This window comes from Coregonus clupeaformis, unplaced genomic scaffold (assembly GCF_020615455.1).
Source record: "Coregonus clupeaformis isolate EN_2021a unplaced genomic scaffold, ASM2061545v1 scaf0057, whole genome shotgun sequence".
Classification (NCBI taxonomy): domain Eukaryota; kingdom Metazoa; phylum Chordata; class Actinopteri; order Salmoniformes; family Salmonidae; genus Coregonus; species Coregonus clupeaformis.
In genome coordinates this window covers 739,451-759,748 of record NW_025533512.1, presented here as the reverse complement: position 1 = coordinate 759,748, position 20,298 = coordinate 739,451, and the positions used below count along the sequence as shown (strand labels likewise).

Genomic DNA, 20,298 nt, shown 5'->3' with positions numbered 1-20,298 from the left:
GCTTTGACACTTATCTGCTCCGTAATTTTCCAATTTAGAACAGGATTCAGCTCTAATTATCTGGGCAGGCGCTTACTTTTGGCAACAGATCTTTCTCACTTAAAAATTGTGATTAAGGACTGGAAAGTGTTAGCCAATTCTCATTTAAATCGTGACAGACAAACTCCGTTTGGCACCTGATAAGTTTACTGCTTTTATTTTCTTGTCATTCTAATATCGCCCTCCTCCACTGAAAAAACCCACTGCCACTAAAAACCCACTGCCACTTGTCAGTCCAGCCTTCAATTACATTGTTAGGATGCAGATTTCTGTTGCTCTTCTACCTCACCCTTCAAAGGCCCTGTACATGAGATTAGTGGACTGAGTGATAGAGGTAGTTCAGCATATTTTATCATTATCCATTGTTTGAGAAAATCTTCCACACGAACAAGCCTTGGTAGGGCTGTGTAAAGAAGTGAAGCCTTAACTGTTATGCAAGTTTGATTGAATTGAGCCCTTAGTCAAATGAAAGCAATTTGCAGTGGATTGGGTTGTTTATAGACACAACAAAGATAAAGATAATCCCTCTCGGCTCATTGGCTCGTTCTCTCTCACCTCTGCAGGGAAGGCCTGTCCATTGAGCAGGTGCTCCGAGCCCTGGCTGTCCTCGCTGCCGAAGTGCAGGCGGATCTCCTCCAGCCGGTGACTGTAACCCAGAGGTCCACCGGAGATGTTCACCAGGTGAGCCTTGTCTGGCCGCAGCGACACGTGGCGCCCTGTGTTGTACATGGTGCCTCCCATCTGCACAGAGAGGAAAGAGAGGAGTCAAGTGAGGTCTCATCTGAAAGACCTCTACAGAAGAGGAAATGGAGATAACTCATGTTAATACACTGAACAAAAACAACATGCAACAATTTATATAGTTACATATAAGGAAAATCAGTCAATTGAAATAAATTCATTAGGCCCTAATCTATGGATTTCACATGACTTCAAATACATATATGCATCTGTTGGTCACAGATACCTTACAAAAAAGGTAGGGTCGTGGATCAGAAAACCAGTCAGTATCTGGTGTGACCACCATTTGCCTCATGCAGCGCAACACATCTCCTTCGCATAGAGTTGATCAGGCTGTTGATTGTGGCCTGTGGAATGTTGTCCCACTCCTCTTCAATGACTGTGTGAAGTTGCTGGATATTGGCGGGAACTGGAACACGCTGTCGTACACGTCGATCCAGAGCATCCCAAACATGCTCAATGGGTGACATGTCTGGTGAGTATGCAGGCCATGGAAGAACTGGGTAATTTTCAGCTTCCAGGAATTGTGTAGAGATCCTTGCGACATGGGGCTGTGCATTATCATGCTGAAACATGAGGTGATGGCGGCAGATGAACGGTCTTGCCACAGTATCTTTGTGCATTAAAATTGCCATCGATAAAATGCAATTATGTTTGTTGTCCGTACTTTATGCCTGCCCATACCATAACCCCACAGCCACCATGGGGCACTCTGTTCACAACGTTGACATCAGCAAACCGCTTGCCCACAGGACGCCATACACACGGTCTGCCATCTGCCCGAAACAGTTGAAACCGGGATTAATCTGTGAAGACCACACTTCTCCAGCGTGCCAGTGGCCATCGAAGGTGAGCATTTGCCCACTGAAGTCTGTTACAACACCGAACTGCAGTCAGGTCAAGACCCTGGTGAGGGTGACGAGCACGCAGATGAGCTTCCCTGAGACGGTTTCTGACAGTTTGTGCAGAAGTTCTTCGGTTGTGCATACTCAGTTTCATCAGCTGTCCGGGTGGCTGGTCTCAGATGATCCCGCAGGTGAAGAAGCCAGATGTGGAGGTCCTGGGCTGGCATGGTTACACGTGGTCTGTGATTGTGAGGCCGGTTGGATGTACTGCCAAATTCTCTAAAACTACGTTGGAGGCGGATGATGGTAGAACATTTACATCCAATTCTCTGGCAACAGCTCTGGTGGACATTCCTGCAGTCAGCATGCCAATTGCACGCTCCCTCAATCTGTGGCATTGTGATGTGTGACAAAACTTCACATTTTTTAGTGGCCTTTTATTTTCCCCAGCACAAGGTGCACCTGTGTAATGATCATGCTGTTTTATCAGCTTCTTGATATTTCACACCTGTCAGGTGGATGGATTATCTATTATCTTGGCAAAGGAGAAATGCTCACTAACAGGGATGTAAACAAATGTGTGCACAAAATTTCAGCTCATGAAACATGGGACCAACACTTTACATGTTGCGTTTATATTTTTGTTCAGTGTAATTCTTTATCATTTCCATTATGGGTAAAAAAAAAATTTGCAGTTTCCCATTACTGCAATGTAAAATTATAATATTCCTCAGACTCATAATCACAGAATAATCATTTCGCATCGGCTGTAGGCCTACAGTAAATTAGGTTTTTAAAAGGTGAATTAAAATCTAAAAATGAGAAAATCATCTTCCAAATCTCATTACATTAAGGAAGCAGGTGAAATTAATAATAAACTAACTGAGAAACCCATCGAAATGCCCAACAGGTAAAGGAAGACCTTCAAAGCTTTGTTCCATTCTTTCATATAAAACTTCGATAACATCAAGACTTATAATGAAATGAGAGGGAGGTAAGGAGGAAAAGGGGAGGGACTTCAGTGTTATGCCCATGTAGATCATGATGGAGTCATTTATCATAGGGTGATCCACTTAGTTCATTTATTCAGAGACGTACAGTTGAAGTCAGAAGTTTACATACACTTAGGTTGGAGTCATTAAAACTAGTTTTTCAACCACTCCACAAATGTCTTGTTAACAAACTATAGTTTTGGCAAGTCAGTTAGGACATCTACTTTGTGCATGACACAAGTAATTTTTCCAACAATTGTTTACAGACAGATTATTTCACTTATAATTCACTGTATCACAATTCCAGTGGGTCAGAAGTTTACATACAATAAGTTGACTGTGCCTTTAAACAGCGTGGAAAATTCCAGAAAATGATGTCATTGCTTTAGAAGCTTCTGATAGGCTAATTGACATCATTTGAGTCAATTGGAGGTGTACCTGTGGATGTATTTCAAGGCTAACCTTCAAACTCAGTGCCTCTTTGCTTGACATCATGGGAAAATCAAAAGAAATCAGCCAAGACCTCAGAAAAAAAATTCTGGTTCATCCTTGGGAGTAATTTCCAAATGCCTGAAGGTACCACGTTCATCTGTACAAACAATAGTACGCAAGTATAAACACCATGGGACCACGCAGCCGTCATACCGCTCAGGAAGGAGCGGTATGAACGTGGTACCTTCAGGCATTTGCACTGAACGTACTTTGGTACGAAAAGTGCAAATCAATCCCAGAACAACAGCAAAGGACCTTGTGAAGATGCTGGAGGAAACAGGTACAAAAGTATCTATATCCACAGTAAAATGAGTCCTATATCGACATAACCTGAAAGGCCGCTCAGCAAGGAAGAAGCCACTGCTCCAAAACCGCCATAAAAAAGCCAGACTACGGTTTGCAACTGCACATGGGGACAAAGATCGTACTTTTTGGAGAAATGTCCTCTGGTCTGATGAAACAAAAATAGAACTGTTTGGCCATAATGACCATCGTTATGTTTGGAGGAAAAAGGGGGGACTTGAAAGCCGAAGAACACCATCCCAACCGTGAAGCACGGGGGTGGCAGCATCATGCTGTTGGGGTGCTTTGCTGCAGGAGGGACTGGTGCACTTCACAAAATAGATGGCATCATGAGGAAGGAAAATTATGTGGATATATTGAAGCAACATCAAGACATCAGTCAGGAAGTTAAAGCCTGGTCGCAAATGGATCTTCTAAATGGACAAAGACCCCAAGCATACTACCAAAATTGTGGCAAAATGGCTTAAGGACAACAAAGTCAAGGTATTGGAGTGGCCATCACAAAGCCCTGACCTCAATCCTATAGAACATTTGTGGGCAGAACTGAAAAAGTGTCTGCAAGCAAGGAGGCCTACAAACCTGATTCATCCAACTTATTGTGGGAAGCTTGTGGAAGGCTACCCGAAATGGATTAAATGTCAGGAATTGTGAAAAACTGAGTTTAAATGTATTTGGCTAAGGTGTATGTAAACTTACGACTTCAACTGTATACCGGAAAAAATATATATACAAAAAATACTGCTGATGTTTAAATGAGGTAGGAAAAGCAATATATTTCACCTGACACATGGTTTTTAATAGCCCTTTAAACAGGGGCCCTTTCTACTCTTTCTACTTAGTGCATAATGCATGTAATCAAATGAGCAAAATGGTGAGAGCTGAACGTTAATTCAATTCCTCAACACTGTTATGTATTAGACCAAATCTTCCACTGACACCTATTCTAATTACCAGGCAAAATAAGCACTGGAACTGAGCTGGCACTGAGCTGGAACTGAGCTGGAACTGAGCTGGAACTGAACTGGCACTGAGCTGGCACTGAGCTGGCACTGAGCTGGAACTGAGCTGGCACTGAGCTGGCATTGAGCTGGCACTGAGCTGGAACTGAGCTGGAACTGAGCTGGCACTGAGCTGGCACTAGGGCCAATACTTTGTTGTAGGCTCTGTTTTGGGGATTATACAGTGAGGGGGAAAAAGTATTTGATCCCCTGCTGATATTGTACGTTTGCCCACTGACAAAGAAATGATCAGTCTATAATTTTAATGGTAGGTTTATTTGAACAGTGAGAGACAGAATAACAACAAAAAAATCCAGAAAAACGCATGTCAAAAATGTTATAAATTGGTTTGCATTTTAATGAGGGAAATAAGTATTTGACCCCTCTGCAAAACATGACTTAGTACTTGGTGGCAAAACCCTTGTTGGCAATCACAGAGGTCAGATGTTTCTTGTAGTTGGCCACCAGGTTTGCGCACATCTCAGGAGGGATTTTGACCCACTCCTCTTTGCAGATCTTCTCCAAGTCATTAAGGTTTCGAGGCTGACGTTTGGCAACTCGAACCTTCAGCTCCCTCCACAGATTTTCTATGGGATTAAGGTCTGGAGACTGGCTAGGCCACTCCAGGACTTTAATGTGCTTCTTCTTGAGCCACTCCTTTGTTGCCTTGGCCGTGTGTTTTGGGTCATTGTCATGCTGGAATACCCATCCACAACCCATTTTCAATGCCCTGGCTGAGGGAAGGAGGTTCTCACCCAAGATTTGACGGTACATGGCCCCGTCCATCGTCCCTTTGATGCGGTGAAGTTGTCCTGACCCCTTAGCAGAAAAACACCCCCAAAGCATAATGTTTCCACCTCCATGTTTGACGGTGGGGATGGTGTTCTTGGGGTCATAGGCAGCATTCCTCCTCCTCCAAACACGGCGAGTTGAGTTGATGCCAAAGAGCTCCATTTTGGTCTCATCTGACCACAACACTTTCACCCAGTTCTCCTCTGAATCATTCAGATGTTAATTGGCAAACTTCAGACGGCCCTGTATATGTGCTTTTTTGAGCAGGGGGACCTTGCGGGCACTGTAGGATTTCAGTCCTTCACGGCTTAGTGTGTTACCAATTGTTTTCTTGGTGACAATGGTCCCAGCTGTCTTGAGATCATTGACAAGATCCTCCCGTGTAGTTCTGGGCTGATTCCTCACCGTTCTCATGATTATTGCAACTCCACGAGGTGAGATCTTGCATGGAGCCCCAGGCCGAGGGAGATTGACAGTTCTTTTGTGTTTCATCCATTTGCGAATAATCGCACCAACTGTTGTCACCTTCTCACCAAGCTGCTTGGCGATGGTCTTGTAGCCCATTCCAGCCTTGTGTAGGTCTACAATCTTGTCCCTGACATCCTTGGAGAGCTCTTTGGTCTTGGCCATGGTGGAGAGTTTGGAATCTGATTGATTGATTGCTTCTGTGGACAGGTGTCTTTTATACAGGTAACAAACTGAGATTAGAAGCACTCCCTTTAAGAGTGTGCTCCTAATCTCAGCTCGTTACCTGTATAAAAGACACCTGGGAGCCAGAAATCTTTCTGATTGAGAGGGGGTCAAATACTTATTTCCCTCAATAAAATGCAAATCAATTTATAACATTTTGGACATGCGTTTTTCTGGATTTTTTTGTTGTTATTCTGTCTCTCACTGTTCAAATAAACCTACCATTAAAATTATAGACTGATCATTTCTTTGTCAGTGGGCAAACGTACAAAATCAGCAGGGGATCAAATACCTTTTTCCCTCACTGTATTATCTCTACTGGCTAGTAAGCAAAAAAATGTGATGAGGCCCTTTGGGATGTGATAATGTAGCTGGTTTGCTTTGTCATACGAAGATGTTTTCTCTAAATTCACCTACTGTTCACCGAACAGCCTTCAAAATCCTTCAGATAACAGTGGTGCATTAAAGTATGATAGAAAAATATACCCACTGAACAGTGCATTCAATGTATAGAATATATATATATATATGTATATATATATATATTAAAATAGTTGCAGACAGGTTATGATTTTTTTTAAATAGCGGCAGATGTTTGAAGTTTTTCAGTTCTTGTATTCATCTTGTGTAGCGACCGACTACACTCTAAATCAGTGCTTTTATACTGGCCGGGCATGGTCACTCAATCAAACCAAATCAAATCTCTTAACATAACTTCAATTTATTAACAGTAGCATGGACACTCAATTGGATATTCTACCACAAACTGTCTTTCAAATGCTCTCCATTCTGTGCTGTCTCATTGACACAACAGACTAGGCCTACCTAACAGGCTGAAATTCTGCAGATGAACCTCAATTCCATTCAGATTCACAATGATCATTGATTATGACAACGCACAATGCTCTAGCTACCTTGAATGCAATGCATTTGTACTTAAAGTCATGCTAAAGGAGGAGTTGACACAATAACACTCCTGTTGAGGGATTTACCGATTTTGCTGCCCGCTTTAAGCATTCCCAAACAGAGCATAAAAGCTGCTTACCATGAGTGATAGATTAAACATGGCTACAGGGGCAAAAATCCCCCCACGCTTCATTGAGTTGAAAAGGCTTGGGACTAATAGCTGTTCTGCTTCAGTGAATTGAGTCCAAATATTGGGGGCTTTTTTGGGGACATTTGATTATAGTTAGAAATTAGTGTTGTATCAGGTTAGGTTAAGCCAAGCCTTTCCCCTCTGCTGTACAGTGAACTGTCCCTCAGTGTCAAGGATGTTGTAAGTGGGTGTGGTGGTGGAATCAGGCGCAGGACGCAGAAGTATAGTTCCAAAGACTTTAGTGATATCTCTAACCGTGCAAGCACTAAATAGCCCGAAGGCGAAACTCCGCGCGCAGGCGAAACAAAACGGGCGCACAAACAGGTGCGACAAAACTCTCCAAACTATGGAGGACAGCTCTACCGAGCAAATAGTCAATACATCCAGCAACAAAGCACGACAGTGAAAACAATCACACACAACACTAACACAAACCCAAGGAGAACTTATAGGACACTAATACACTAAACGAAAACAGGTGTGACAACAATTAGACAAAAGCAAACGAACATAGAAACATGCAACGGTGGCAGCTAGTATTCCGGAGACAACGAACGCCGAAGCCTGCCCGAGCAAGGAAGAGAGGCAGCCTCGGCCGAAACCGTGACAGTACCCCCCCTTGACGCGCGGCTCCAGACGTGCGCCGACTCCGGCCTCGGGACGACCAGGAGGACGCGGAGCAGGATGCGTCGGGTGCCCACGATGGAATTCCGTCAGGAGAGACGGGTCCAAAATGTCCCTCCTTGGCACCCAGCACCGTTCCTCCGGGCCGTACCCCTCCCACTCCACTAGATATTGGAGACCCCCATCCGACGTCTCGAATCCAAGATGGACCGCACGGAGTACGCCGGTGCCCCTCGATGTCCAATGGGGCGGAGGAGTCTCCCTGATCTCACTTTCTTGGAGTGGGCCAGCTACCACCGGCCTGAGAAGAGACACATGGAACGAGGGGTTAATACTTTTATATTCAACAGGTAGTTGTAATTTGTAACACACCTCGTTCAACCTTCTCAGGACTTTAAATGGCCCTACAAACCGCCGACCCAGTTTCCGACAGGGCAGGCGGAGGGGCAGGTTTCTGGTAGAGAGCCAGACTCGATCACCAGGTGCGTACACCGGTCCCTCACTGCGGTGGAGATCGGCGCTCGCCTTATGACGCCGGAGGGCCCGCTGCAGGTGGACGTGTGCAGCGTTCCATGTCTCCTCCGAGCGCCGCACCCACTCATCCACCACAGGAGCCTCGATCTGGCTCTGCTGCCAAGGTGCCAGAACCGGCTGGTAACCTAACACACCTTGGAAAGGGGTTAGGTTAGTGGAGGAATGGCGTAGGGAATTCTGGGCCATTTCGGCCCAGGGAACGTACCTTGCCCACTCTTCTGGCCGGTCCTGGCAGTATGTTCTAAGAAACCTACCCACATCCTGGTTCACACGTTCCACCTGCCCATTACTCTCCGGGTGGTAACCCGAGGTGAGGCTCACCGAGACCCCCAATCGCTCCATAAAAGCTCTCCAGACTCTGGAGGTAAATTGGGGACCTCGATCAGACACAATATCCTCGGGTACCCCGTAGTGCCGGAACACATGGGTGAATAGTGCTTCGGCGGTTTGCAGGGCAGTAGGAAGGCCCGGCATGGGGAGCAAACGACAGGCCTTAGAAAACCGGTCCACAACGACCAGTATAGTGGTATTCCCCTATGAAGGAGGAAGGTCAGTTAGGAAATCCACCGAGAGGTGAGACCATGGTCGTTGTGGAACGGGCAGGGGTAGTAACTTACCCCTAGGCAGATGTCTAGGCGCCTTACACTGGGCGCACACCGAGCAGGAGGAAACATAAACCCTCACATCCTCGCAACGTGGGCCACCAGTACTTGGCACTAAGACAGTGCACTGTCCGGCCGATACCAGGGTGTCCAGAGGAGGGTGACGTGTGAGCCCAATAGATCAATCGATCCCGAACCTCGAGCGGAACGTACTTCCGACCCTCCGGGCATTGAGGTGGACTAGGGTCGGTGCGTAACGCTCGCTCGAGTTCAGCATCGACCTCCCACACTACCGGTGCCACCAGACACGACTCCGGCAGTATGGGAGTGGGCTCCACGGACCTCTCCTCCGTGTCATACCGCCGAGACAGTGCGTCTGCCTTACCATTCTGTGACCCAGGGATGTACGTGATCTTGAATGTGAACCGGGTCAAAAACATATTCCACCTCGCCTGGCGAGGGTTCAGCCTCCTCGCTGCCCGGATGTACTCCAGGTTACGGTGGTCCGTCAAAATGAGGAAAGGGTGTTGAGCCCCCTCAAGCCAGTGCCTCCACACCTTTAGGGCCTGTACCACGGCTAACAGCTCCCTGTCCCCTACGTCATAGTTTCGCTCCGCCGGACTGAGCTTCTTGGAATAAAAGGCACAGGGGCGGAGTTTAGGTGGCGCGCCGGACCGTTGCGAAAGCACGGCTCCTATACCGGCCTCTGACGCGTCCACCTCTACCTGAAATGGCAAAGAGGGATCCGGATGCGCCAGCACCGGGGCCGAGGTAAACAGGTCCTTCAGCCTCCCAAACGCCCTGTCCGCCTCGGCAGACCACTGCAGACGCACCGACCCCCCTTCAAAAGAGACGTGATGGGAGCTGCCACCTGTCCAAAACCCCCGGATAAACCTCCGGTAGTAATTCGCAAACCCCAAAAACTGCTGCACCTCCTTCACAGTGGTTGGTGTTTGCCAATTACGCACGGCTGACACCCGGTCTACCTCCATCTTCACCCCTGACGCAGACAACTGATACCCCAAAAAGGAGACCGACTCCTGGAAAAACAGACACTTCTCTGCCTTGACATACAGGTCGTGCTCCACCAGCCTCCGCAACACTCTGCGCACCAGGGCCACATGCTCGACTCGGGTAGGCGAGTACACGAGAATGTCATCTATGTACACAACCACCCCCTGCCCCTGCATGTCCCTGAAGATCTCATCCACGAATGATTGGAAAACTGACGGAGCGTTCATCAACCCGTATGGCATGACAAGATACTCGTAATGGCCCGAGGTGGTACTAAAGGCTGTCTTCCATTCATCGCCCTCCCTGATGCGCACCAAGTTGTACGCGCTCCTGAGATCTAATTTAGTGAAGAAACGCGCCCCATGCAATGACTCAGTCATGGTCACAATCAGCGGGGAGTGGATAACTGTACTTCACCGTGATCTGATTGAGACCACGGTAATCGATGCACGGGCGTAACCCACCATCCTTTTTCTTCACAAAAAAGAAACTCGAGGACGCAGGGGAAGTGGAAGGCCGTATGTATCCTTGTCTCAGAGATTCGTCTATGTAAGTCTCCATAGCTTTCTTCTCCTCCTGAGACAGAGGATACACATGGCTCCGTGGGAGCGCAGCTCCTGCCTGGAGGTCTATCGCACAATCTCCCTGCCTATGGGGCGGCAACTGCGTCGCCCTCGACTTACTAAACGCAATAGCCAAATCCCCATACTCAGGGGGGAACGTGCAATGCGGGCACCTGGTTTGGACTCTCCACCGAGGTAGCCCCTCACGGAAACGCCTAAACATCGACCCACACACTGGGCAGACCACTCCATCAGAGCCCTCTCCTGCCACGAAATAGATGGGTTATGGGTACTCAACCAGGGCATGCCCAGCACCACCGGATACGCAGGCGAGGCGATCAGAAATAGCTGGATCATCTCCTGATGACCCCCCTGCGCACACATCCTAAGTGGCGCTGTAACCTCCCTGATCAAGCCCGCACCCAACGGACGGCTATCTAGGGCATGAACGGGGAAAGGAACGTCAACAGGTAGAAGGGGAATCCCTAAGGCTAAACAAAATTGCTTATCAACAAAATTCCCAGCCGCGCCTGAATCTACCAGCGCCTTATGCTGGGAATGAGGTGCTACCTGTGGAAAACGCACAGGTATACAAAAGTGTGCAACAGAGAGCTCTGGGTGAGTGGGCGCCTACTCACCTGGAAGGACTCCCCAGTGCGGGACCTGTCGTCTTCCCCCTAGGGAGGCCATCCCCAGCACCTAGCCGCGGTGTGTCCTCCCCGACCACAGTTGGTGCAGGAGATGGACCCCCTCGCATTCCGACCCCTCCTCTCTCTAGCGCCAGCGCCCCCGAGCTCCATGGGGCACGGCTCGGAAGCGCTGGAGGGTGAAATGGACGGACCCCCCTCGGGACGTCCGCGGGTAGCCAGCCTGATGGACATGTCGACCAACTGGTCGAACGAGAGACTGGTGTCCCTACAGGCCAGCTCCCTACGGACGTCCTCACGTAGACTACATCGATAGTGATCGATGAGGGCCCGCTCATTCCACCCTGCATCCACCGCTAGAGTGTGGAATTCTAAGGCGAACTCCTGGGCACTCCTCCTCCCCTGCCGGAGGCCGAACAGACGCTCCCCTGCCGCTTTCCCCTCCGGGGGATGGTCAAACACCGCCCTGAAGCGGCGGGAGAACTCGTCGTAGGTGATGGTGTTAGCGTCTATTCTCCTCCACTCTGCGTTGGCCCATTCCAACGCTTTACCGGAAAGGCAGGAGATCAGGGCGGACACGCTCTCGTGCCCCGAGTGCGCCGTGTGCACGGTGGCCAGGTAAAGCTCCACCTGGAGAAGGAATCCCTGACACCCGGCAGCGGTCCCATCGTAGGCCCTCGGGAGCGAGAGTCGAACTCCTCTGGGTTCCGGAGCGGGAAGAGGCTGACTTGCCGATGGCGCGGGCAGGGACGATGGTAGTGGAGGTGTCCCTCGGGTCTCCCAGCCTCTCATGGTGGTGATCACCTCCTGCAGTGCGGACCCCATCCGCAGGATCTGGTCATTTTGCTGGCGGACCCTGTCCTCCAGCGTCGCCTGCGCTGCTTCGGCTCCTGCTGATTCCATTTAAAGGTGTGTGATTCTGTCAAGGATGTTGTAAGTGGGTGTGGTGGTGGAATCAGGCGCAGGACGCAGAAGTATAGTTCCAAAGACTTTAGTGATATCTCTAACCGTGCAAGCACTAAATAGCCCGAAGGCGAAACTCACGCGGCAGGCGAAACAAAACGGGCGCACAAACAGGTGCGACAAAAACTCTCCAAACTATGGAGGACAGCTCTACCGAGCAAATAGTCAATACATCCAGCAACAAAGCACGACAGTGAAAACAATCACACACAACACTAACACAAACCCAAGGAGAACTTATAGGACACTAATACACTAAACGAAAACAGGTGTGACAACAATTAGACAAAAGCAAACGAACATAGAAACATGCAACGGTGGCAGCTAGTATTCCGGAGACAACGAACGCCGAAGCCTGCCCGAGCAAGGAAGAGAGGCAGCCTCGGCCGAAACCGTGACACTCAGGCTTTTCCCACATTTTGTTGTGTTACTAAGTGGGATTCAAATGGATTTAATTGTATTTTTTTGTCATTGATCTACACAAAATACTCTACACAAAATACTCTAATGTCAATCCAAATCCTAACATTTGTAAAAAATTTATGAAAAATAAAACACAAATTTGTCTTGATTAGATAAGTATTCAACCCCCTGAGTCAATACATGTTAGAATCACCTATGGCAGCGATTACAGCTGTGAGTCTTTCTGGGTAAGTCTCTAAGAGCTTTCCACACCTGGATTGTGCAACATTTGCCCATTATTCTTTTCAAAATTCTTCAAGCTCTGTCAAATTGGCTGTTGGTCATTGCTAGACAGCCATTTTCAAGTCTTGCCATATATTTTCAAGCCAATTTACGGGGGGCCAGTATGAAAATAAAAAAATAATGTATGCACTCACTAACTGTAAGTCGCTCTGGATAAGAGCGTCTGCTAAATGATGTAAATGTAATGTTTTGGAATATTTTTTATTCTGTACAGGTTTCGTTCTTTTCACTTTGTCAATTAGGTTAGTATTGTGGAGTAATTATAATGTTGTTGATCCATCCTCAGTTTTCTCCTATCACAGCCATTAAACTCTGTAAATGTTTTAAAGTCACCATTGGCCTCATGGTGAAATCCCTGAGCGGTTTCCTTCCTCTCTGGCAACTGACTGAAGGACACCAGTATCTTTATAGAGACTGGGTGTATTGATACACCATCCAAAGTGTAATTAATAACTTCACCATGCTCAAAGGGATATTCAACGGCTGCTTTTTTTTTTTTTTTACCAATCTACCAATAGGTGCCCTTCTTTGCGAGGCATTGGAAAACTTCCCTGGTCTTTGTGGTTGAATCTGTATTTGAAATTCACTGCTCGACTGAGGGACCTTACAGATAATTGTATGTGTGGGGTACAGTGATCAAGTAGTCATTCAAAAATAAAGTTAAAAACTATTATTGCACATAGAGTGAGTCCATGCAACTTATTATGTGACTTGTTAAGCCAATTTTTACTCCTGAACTTAGCCATAACAAAGGGGTTGAATACTTATTGACTCAAGATATTTCAGCGTTTCATTTTTAATTAATTTGTAAAAATGTCTAAAAACATTATTCCACTTTAACATTATGGGGTATTGTGTGTAGGCCAGTGTTATGATGAGTTTTCTGGTATCGAGAAGTTCAGGATGCAAGAGAGTAGTCGAACACTTAGATGGAGAGTTGATTCAGAGTTATTTAATGGTTACAGTACTGTCATGAGCACTCTCTCTCCCTGGTAGCAACATTAATTGCATTCAATTATCTTCCACTCTGCTCACCTCCCTCTCTCTACTCAGCCTAACTAGCTCCACCTGCCCTGCTCTGCTCTTGTTACCTGGCCAGCTGCACTGCATTTCCCACTCACCATCCTCACCTTGCCTCACTCTGTTCTAATTACTCTGCCAGCTGAACTGCATTTCCCCACTACCTCTCCCAGTATATCAAGCCCTGGTTTTCAGCCAAGCCCTGTCAGATCGTCTTCAAACCCGGACCAGTAACCTGCCTGTCTGCGCTCTGACTCCTGTTTGTGATACCGATCCTTTCTTGACTGCCTCCTTGTTCTACTGCCCCGTCTATCCCAACCTGCCTTCTGGACCTCGACTACTCTCCGATCTTCAGCCCCCTCCGGTAACTCGTTTCTGCCTTCTGTCTCTCACCACGATATTTGCCCAGCCCTGATCTGTACTTCTGCCTGCCATTCATATTGCTGTTGTGTGTGTGTGTTCCCCCCAGGTCTCCGACCACCAGATGAGCGTGCCCAGACGTTTCACCACCCTCAGCCCGATACGCCGCTCCATCACTGGGGAACACACACACTAAGCACTTGGACTGGACACCCCCGACATTTGGTGACCCCGAGCACAGGTACCCACAGGAGGACCCTGAAAGACCCCTGACACCCCTGGGACTCCTCTTCCCGCCTGTAACCTTGAATAAAGAACTCTGAATTTGAACTTGCGCTCTTGGGTCCTCTTCTGTTCGTGACAGAACGATCTGACCATCATGGACCCAGCGCACTCCCTGACCACGATGGAGGAAGAGCCAGAGAGGACTGCCCTACAGCGACTGGAACGCTCTGAGGGAGACATAAATCGGATGGCTGGCGACATCGCTCCCTTCTCCAGCTATTCAACCAGCAGCAACAACAGTTCCAACTGCAGCAACAACAGCTAGCCCAAGCCCTGCAACTACTCTCAAGCCCGGCTACTCCACCTGCACCCCCCTGGTCCTTTTGTTCCTGTACCACCGATACTCCTTCATCCCTCCGCTGGAGGTCCCAATGCTGCAGGCCCGGCAGTGCTGCCACCAGATCCCCACGCTCCTGAACCAAGGATTGGGAACCCGGAACGTTTTGATGGCAACCAGAAGCAAGTAAGACCATTCTTGAGCAGCTGCCGAATCCAGTTTGCACTACAGCCCAGGACTTTCTCAACAGAGGGAGCCAAGGTGGGGTATGTCATCACACATCTCACCGGTCGAGCTCGGTTGTGGGGAACGAGCGGAATTCGACCGGCAAACCCCCAGCCTGTGCCTCCTTCAGTGCCTTTGAGGAGGAGATGTTAAAGGTCTTTGACCTAGGCTCGCCAACAGCCGAAGCGTCACAAGCTCTGCTCACCATCCGTCAGGGCAATCGGACAGTGGCAGACTTCTCCATTGACTTTCGTACCCTGGCCAGTCAAAGCTCGTTTAACCCAGAGGCACTGGTGCAAGCCTTCCTCCATAGCCTGGCCGGACTATATCAAGGACGAGCTTGTTTCCCATGACCCGCCCTCAACGCTTGATGCCGCCATTGACCTTGCCGTTACGATTGACCGCCGTATACAGACCCGGAGGAGGGAGAAGGGCCGTCTCAGTCAACCTGCCATCCGTACTCGGGTCGATACCGCTTCTGTCCAGCCCCTGCCTGTCAAGTCCCATAGCCAACTCAATCAGCCTGAGCCCATGGAGATTGGCCGTGCCTCTCTGACTCCCGAGGAGCGTCGGCGCCGTCTAAGCTCCAACCTTTGCCTCTACTGTGGTGGCGAGAATCACCGTGTCGCTACTTGTCCGGCAAAAGCCGCAGCTCACCAGGTGTAGGGGAGATCCGGTGAGCTCAACAAGCCTTCAGTCTCCCTCCATCCGAAAGACCCTGCTTCATCTCCGCCTTCAGCTTTCTGACAAGACTCATACATTGGCCGCCCTTGTGGATTCCGGAGCCGAAGCAAACATCATGGACCCTGAGCTTGCACAGCAACTGGGCGTGAACCATCATCAACTGACACAACCCATTCCTGCACGAGCCCTGGATGGGCATCATCTTGGCACTGTCACTCATATCTCCGCCCCTGTGACAATCCTGCTGTCAGGAAACCACCAGGAGTCCATCCAGTTTCACCTCCTACACTCACCTGGCCAACCACTCATTCTTGGATACCCGTGGCTCCGTCAGCACAACCCCCACATCGACTGGGAGACAGGAACAGTCCGTGAGTGGGGAAGGAGTTGTCACCAGACCTGTTTAAGGGGGGCCACCCTGCCCGTTCACCGGGAAGGATCTAGCGCTACCTCCGACATATCCAATGTTCCGGCCTGTTACCACAGCCTGAAAGAGGTGTTCAACAAATCCAAGGCGACATCTCTACCCCCACACAGACCCTATGACTGCGCGATTGATCTCCTGCCTGGCACAGCACCTCCCAAGGGTCGTCTGTATTCACTGTCAGCCCCGGAAAGAAAGGCCACGGAGGACTACATTAATGACTCCCTACTCATACCCAAGAGGCCCTGGTCCCACGTTTCACTGGACTTTGTTACGGGCCTTCCGCCCTCTGACGGACACACAGTCATCCTTACCATTGTTGACCGCTTTAGTAAGATGACCCACTTCGTGCCCCTTCCCAAACTACCCTCTGCTAAAGAGACCTCCCCAGGTGGTCCTGGAACATGTGTTTCGTATCCATGGCCTACCCCAGGATATAGTGTCAGACCCGGGGCCCGCAATTCTCAGCAACCTTTTGGAAGGAGTTCTGTCATCTCCTTGGGGCCACCGCCAGCCTATCGTCTGGATTCCACCCGCAGTCAAACGGCCAGACTGAACGCATGAACCAGGAGCTGGAGAAGGCACTGAGGTGTGTGGCTTCCCAAAATCCCCGGGCCTGGGCTCAACACCTGCTCTGGGTGGAATATGCCCATAATTCACTCACCAGTTCCTCCACCGGGCTCTCCCCCTTTCAGTGTGTCTACGGGTATCAACCTCCACTGTTTGCCAGCCAGGAGGCGGATGCCACCTGTCCGTCTGCTCTTGCGTATGCCCGCCGCTGCCGCCAGCACTTGGGCCCAGGCTCGCACTGTGCTCCTGAAGTCTGGAACCAGCTACGCCGTCGGGTGCCAACCGACGGAGGACCCCAGCACCTACTTACCGGGTTGGTCAGAAGGTCTGGCTGTCTGCCCGGGATCTGCCGCTGCGGGTTGTATCACGAAAGCTGGCCCCTCGCTTCATTGGTCCTTTTCCTGTGCAGAAAGTCATCAGTCCAACGCGGTCCGACTTCAGTTGCCCGCTTCCATGCGGGTCCACCCCCACCTTCCACGTCTCCAAGGTCAAGCCGGTCCATGAAAGTCCCCTGGTCCCTGCAGCTCCGGCGCCACCTCCTCCGCGCCTCGTAGATGGCGGTCCTGTCTTCACCGTCCGGCGGCTGCTCCGCTCTAGGCGAAGGGGTAGGGGGTCTCCAGTACCTCGTTGATTGGGAGGGATATGGTCCAGAGGAGAGGACCTGGATCCCGGCCAGGAGGATAGTGGACCGGACCCTTATCACTGACTTCCACCGACTACATCCTGATCAGCCTGCAATCCGTAGGGGCCGTCCAAGAGGGGTTCCCTAGCCGTCCGGCCCGCCTCTGCTCCTGTCTCAGTGCCTGTCCTGTCTCCCGACCGTGACCCTCCAGCTCCTTCTGAGGATGAGGAGATTCACTCGGACCGCTCGGAGGAGTTCTGACCCGCCGCCTGCTCCCCTCCACCCTCCCGGCATGATGTTGTTCTTGGGACTTCTGGGGCCGTCCCTTGGAGGGGGTCCTGTCATGAGCACTCTCTCTCCCTGGTAGCAACATTAATTGCATTCAATTATCTTCCACTCTGCTCACCTCCCTCTCTCTACTCAGCCTAACTAGCTCCACCTGCCCTGCTCTGCTCTTGTTACCTGGCCAGCTGCACTGCATTTCCCACTCACCATCCTCACCTTGCCTCACTCTGTTCTAATTACTCTGCCAGCTGAACTGCATTTCCCCACTACCTCTCCCAGTATATCAAGCCCTGGTTTTCAGCCAAGCCCCTGTCAGATCGTCTTCAAACCCGGACCAGTAACCTGCCTGTCTGCGCTCTGACTCCTGTTTGTGATACCGATCCTTTCTTGACTGCCTCCTTGTTCTACTGCCCCGTCTATCCCAACCTGCCTTCTGGACCTCGACTACTCTCCGATCTTCAGCCCCTCCGGTAACTCGCTTTCTGCCTTCTGTCTCTCACCACGATATTTGCCCAGCCCTGATCTGTACTTCTGCCTGCCATTCATATTGCTGTTGTGTGTGTGTTCCCCCAGGTCTCCGACCACCAGATGAGCGTGCCCAGACGTTTCACCACCCTCAGCCCGATACGCCGCTCCATCACTGGGGAACACACACACTAAGCACTTGGACTGGACACCCCGGACATTTGGTGACCCCCGGAGCACAGGTACCCACAGGAGGACCCTGAAAGACCCCTGACACCCCTGGGACTCCTCTTCCCGCCTGTAACCTTGAATAAAGAACTCTGAATTTGAACTTGCGCTCTTGGGTCCTCTTCTGTTCGTGACAAGTACTGGATTCATATGACAAGCGGTACAGGCGTAGCCTCTTGTCATCTGAATGACTTACATAGACAAATCTCTCAGTTTATATAATGGTTTCCGAGCTACTTCTATCCAACAGTTGCCAACCATTATTGAGTGTCACTCATCTCCTATAATAGGATCCCCCTACATAGTATCGTGTGGCACCCTAGCCAGGCCATTCCATCACGTACTCCTCCTAAGATTAGCACCAGTGGCCCCCAATCTATCTTGGCACACCGACCTTCTGTCACCCACCAGTGACATCAATAACACCTGGCGTGTCCTTGCCCTCTCTCACACATACAGCTCATGAGTTTAAAGACATTAACAAATCCTGTATCAAAAAACGTTATATCAGCCAGTGACAAAAAAATCTAAATTTAAACCATTTTAAATTCAGGCTGTAACACAACAAAATGTGGAAAAAGTCAAGGGGTGTGAATTCTTTCTGATGGCACTGTACATGTCATACCTCACTTTCATGCAGAATGCAAGACTCTCCCATTTATTATATCAATGAAAAGGAAATTGCAGTGAATGCCCTCAAAACAGTGAGAACGGGAGGTAGTTTTGGTTTTCCACCATGTTTTGAGAAGATAAGTTAGACTAGCTTTGATTAGACTATTATATCCCCCATCAGTTTTCTCTTAGGTCCCTGGAGGCCCTCTAATGTCCCTGCCTGAAAAACACACATTTTACACATACGCCATTTAGCTCTTATCCAGAGCAACTTACAGGAGCAATTAGGGGTAAGTGCCTTGCTCAGGGGCACATCGACTGATTTTTCACCTAGTCGGCTCGGGGATTCTAACCAGTGATCTTTCGGTTACTGGCCAAACGCTCTCAACCGCTAGGCTACCTGCGCCCTCTAACTGTGGCCTTTACACTCTGAAGTGAGCTCCTCTCTGTGGAGAAACTCATTCTATCCAACGAGGCACGTTGTCTCAAAGTTGGGATTTTACTGAACTTCACAGACACTCAGCATGAGATCCACAATAGTAGAATAACGGAGAGAATTTTGTCTCGGGCTAAACACGAGCAGCAGAGAGAATCTCCAGTAAACACACGTTGACAGAAACACTGCCTGTTCCTGGCAGTTCAATGCATTTGGGGTGGCAAAGCAACGGAAGGCATGTTACTTGTTCCGCCAACACAGTAAGGTTACAACACGCAAAATAGGTACAGTGGGGAAAAAAAGTATTTAGTCAGCCACCAATTGTGCAAGTTCTCCCACTTAAAAAGATGAGAGATGCCTGTAATTTTCATCATAGGTACACGTCAACTATGACAGACAAAATGAGATTTTTTTTCTCCAGAAAATCACATTGTAGGATTTTTTATGCATTTATTTGCAAATTATGGTGGAAAATAAGTATTTGGTCAATAACAAAAGTTTCTCAATACTTTGTTATATACCCTTTGTTGGCAATGACACAGGTCAAACGTTTTCTGTAAGTCTTCACAAGGTTTTCACACACTGTTGCTGGTATTTTGGCCCATTCCTCCATGCAGATCTCCTCTAGAGCAGTGATGTTTTGGGGCTGTCGCTGGGCAACACGGACTTTCAACTCCCTCCAAAGATTTTCTATGGGGTTGAGATCTGGAGACTGGCTAGGCCACTCCAGGACCTTGAAATGCTTCTTACGAAGCCACTCCTTCGTTGCCCGGGCGGTGTGTTTGGGATCATTGTCATGTTGAAAGACCCAGCCACGTTTCATCTTCAATGCCCTTGCTGATGGAAGGAGGTTTTCACTCAAAATCTCACGATACATGGCCCCATTCATTCTTTCCTTTACACGGATCAGTCGTCCTGGTCCCTTTGCAGAAAAACAGCCCCAAAGCATGATGTTTCCACCCCCATGCTTCACAGTAGGTATGGTGTTCTTTGGATGCAACTCAGCATTCTTTGTCCTCCAAACACGACGAGTTGAGTTTTTACCAAAAAGTTCTATTTTGGTTTCATCTGACCATATGACATTCTCCCAATCCTCTTCTGGGTCATCCAAATGCACTCTAGCAAACTTCAGACGGGCCTGGACATGTACTGGCTTAAGCAGAGG

At 49.1% G+C, this 20,298-nt stretch overlaps 1 protein-coding gene across 1 annotated transcript in view; it reads right to left on the bottom strand.

The window, feature by feature from the left end:
• The window catches only part of LOC121569051 (carbonic anhydrase-related protein 10-like), a 47,586-nt gene that overhangs the window by 4,961 nt on the left and 22,327 nt on the right, over positions 1–20,298 (bottom strand). Inside the window, exon 4 of the mRNA XM_041879664.2 lies at positions 595–780. Coding sequence (XP_041735598.1) covers positions 595–780 — 186 coding nt within the window. The remainder of the gene's footprint in view (positions 1–594; positions 781–20,298) is intronic.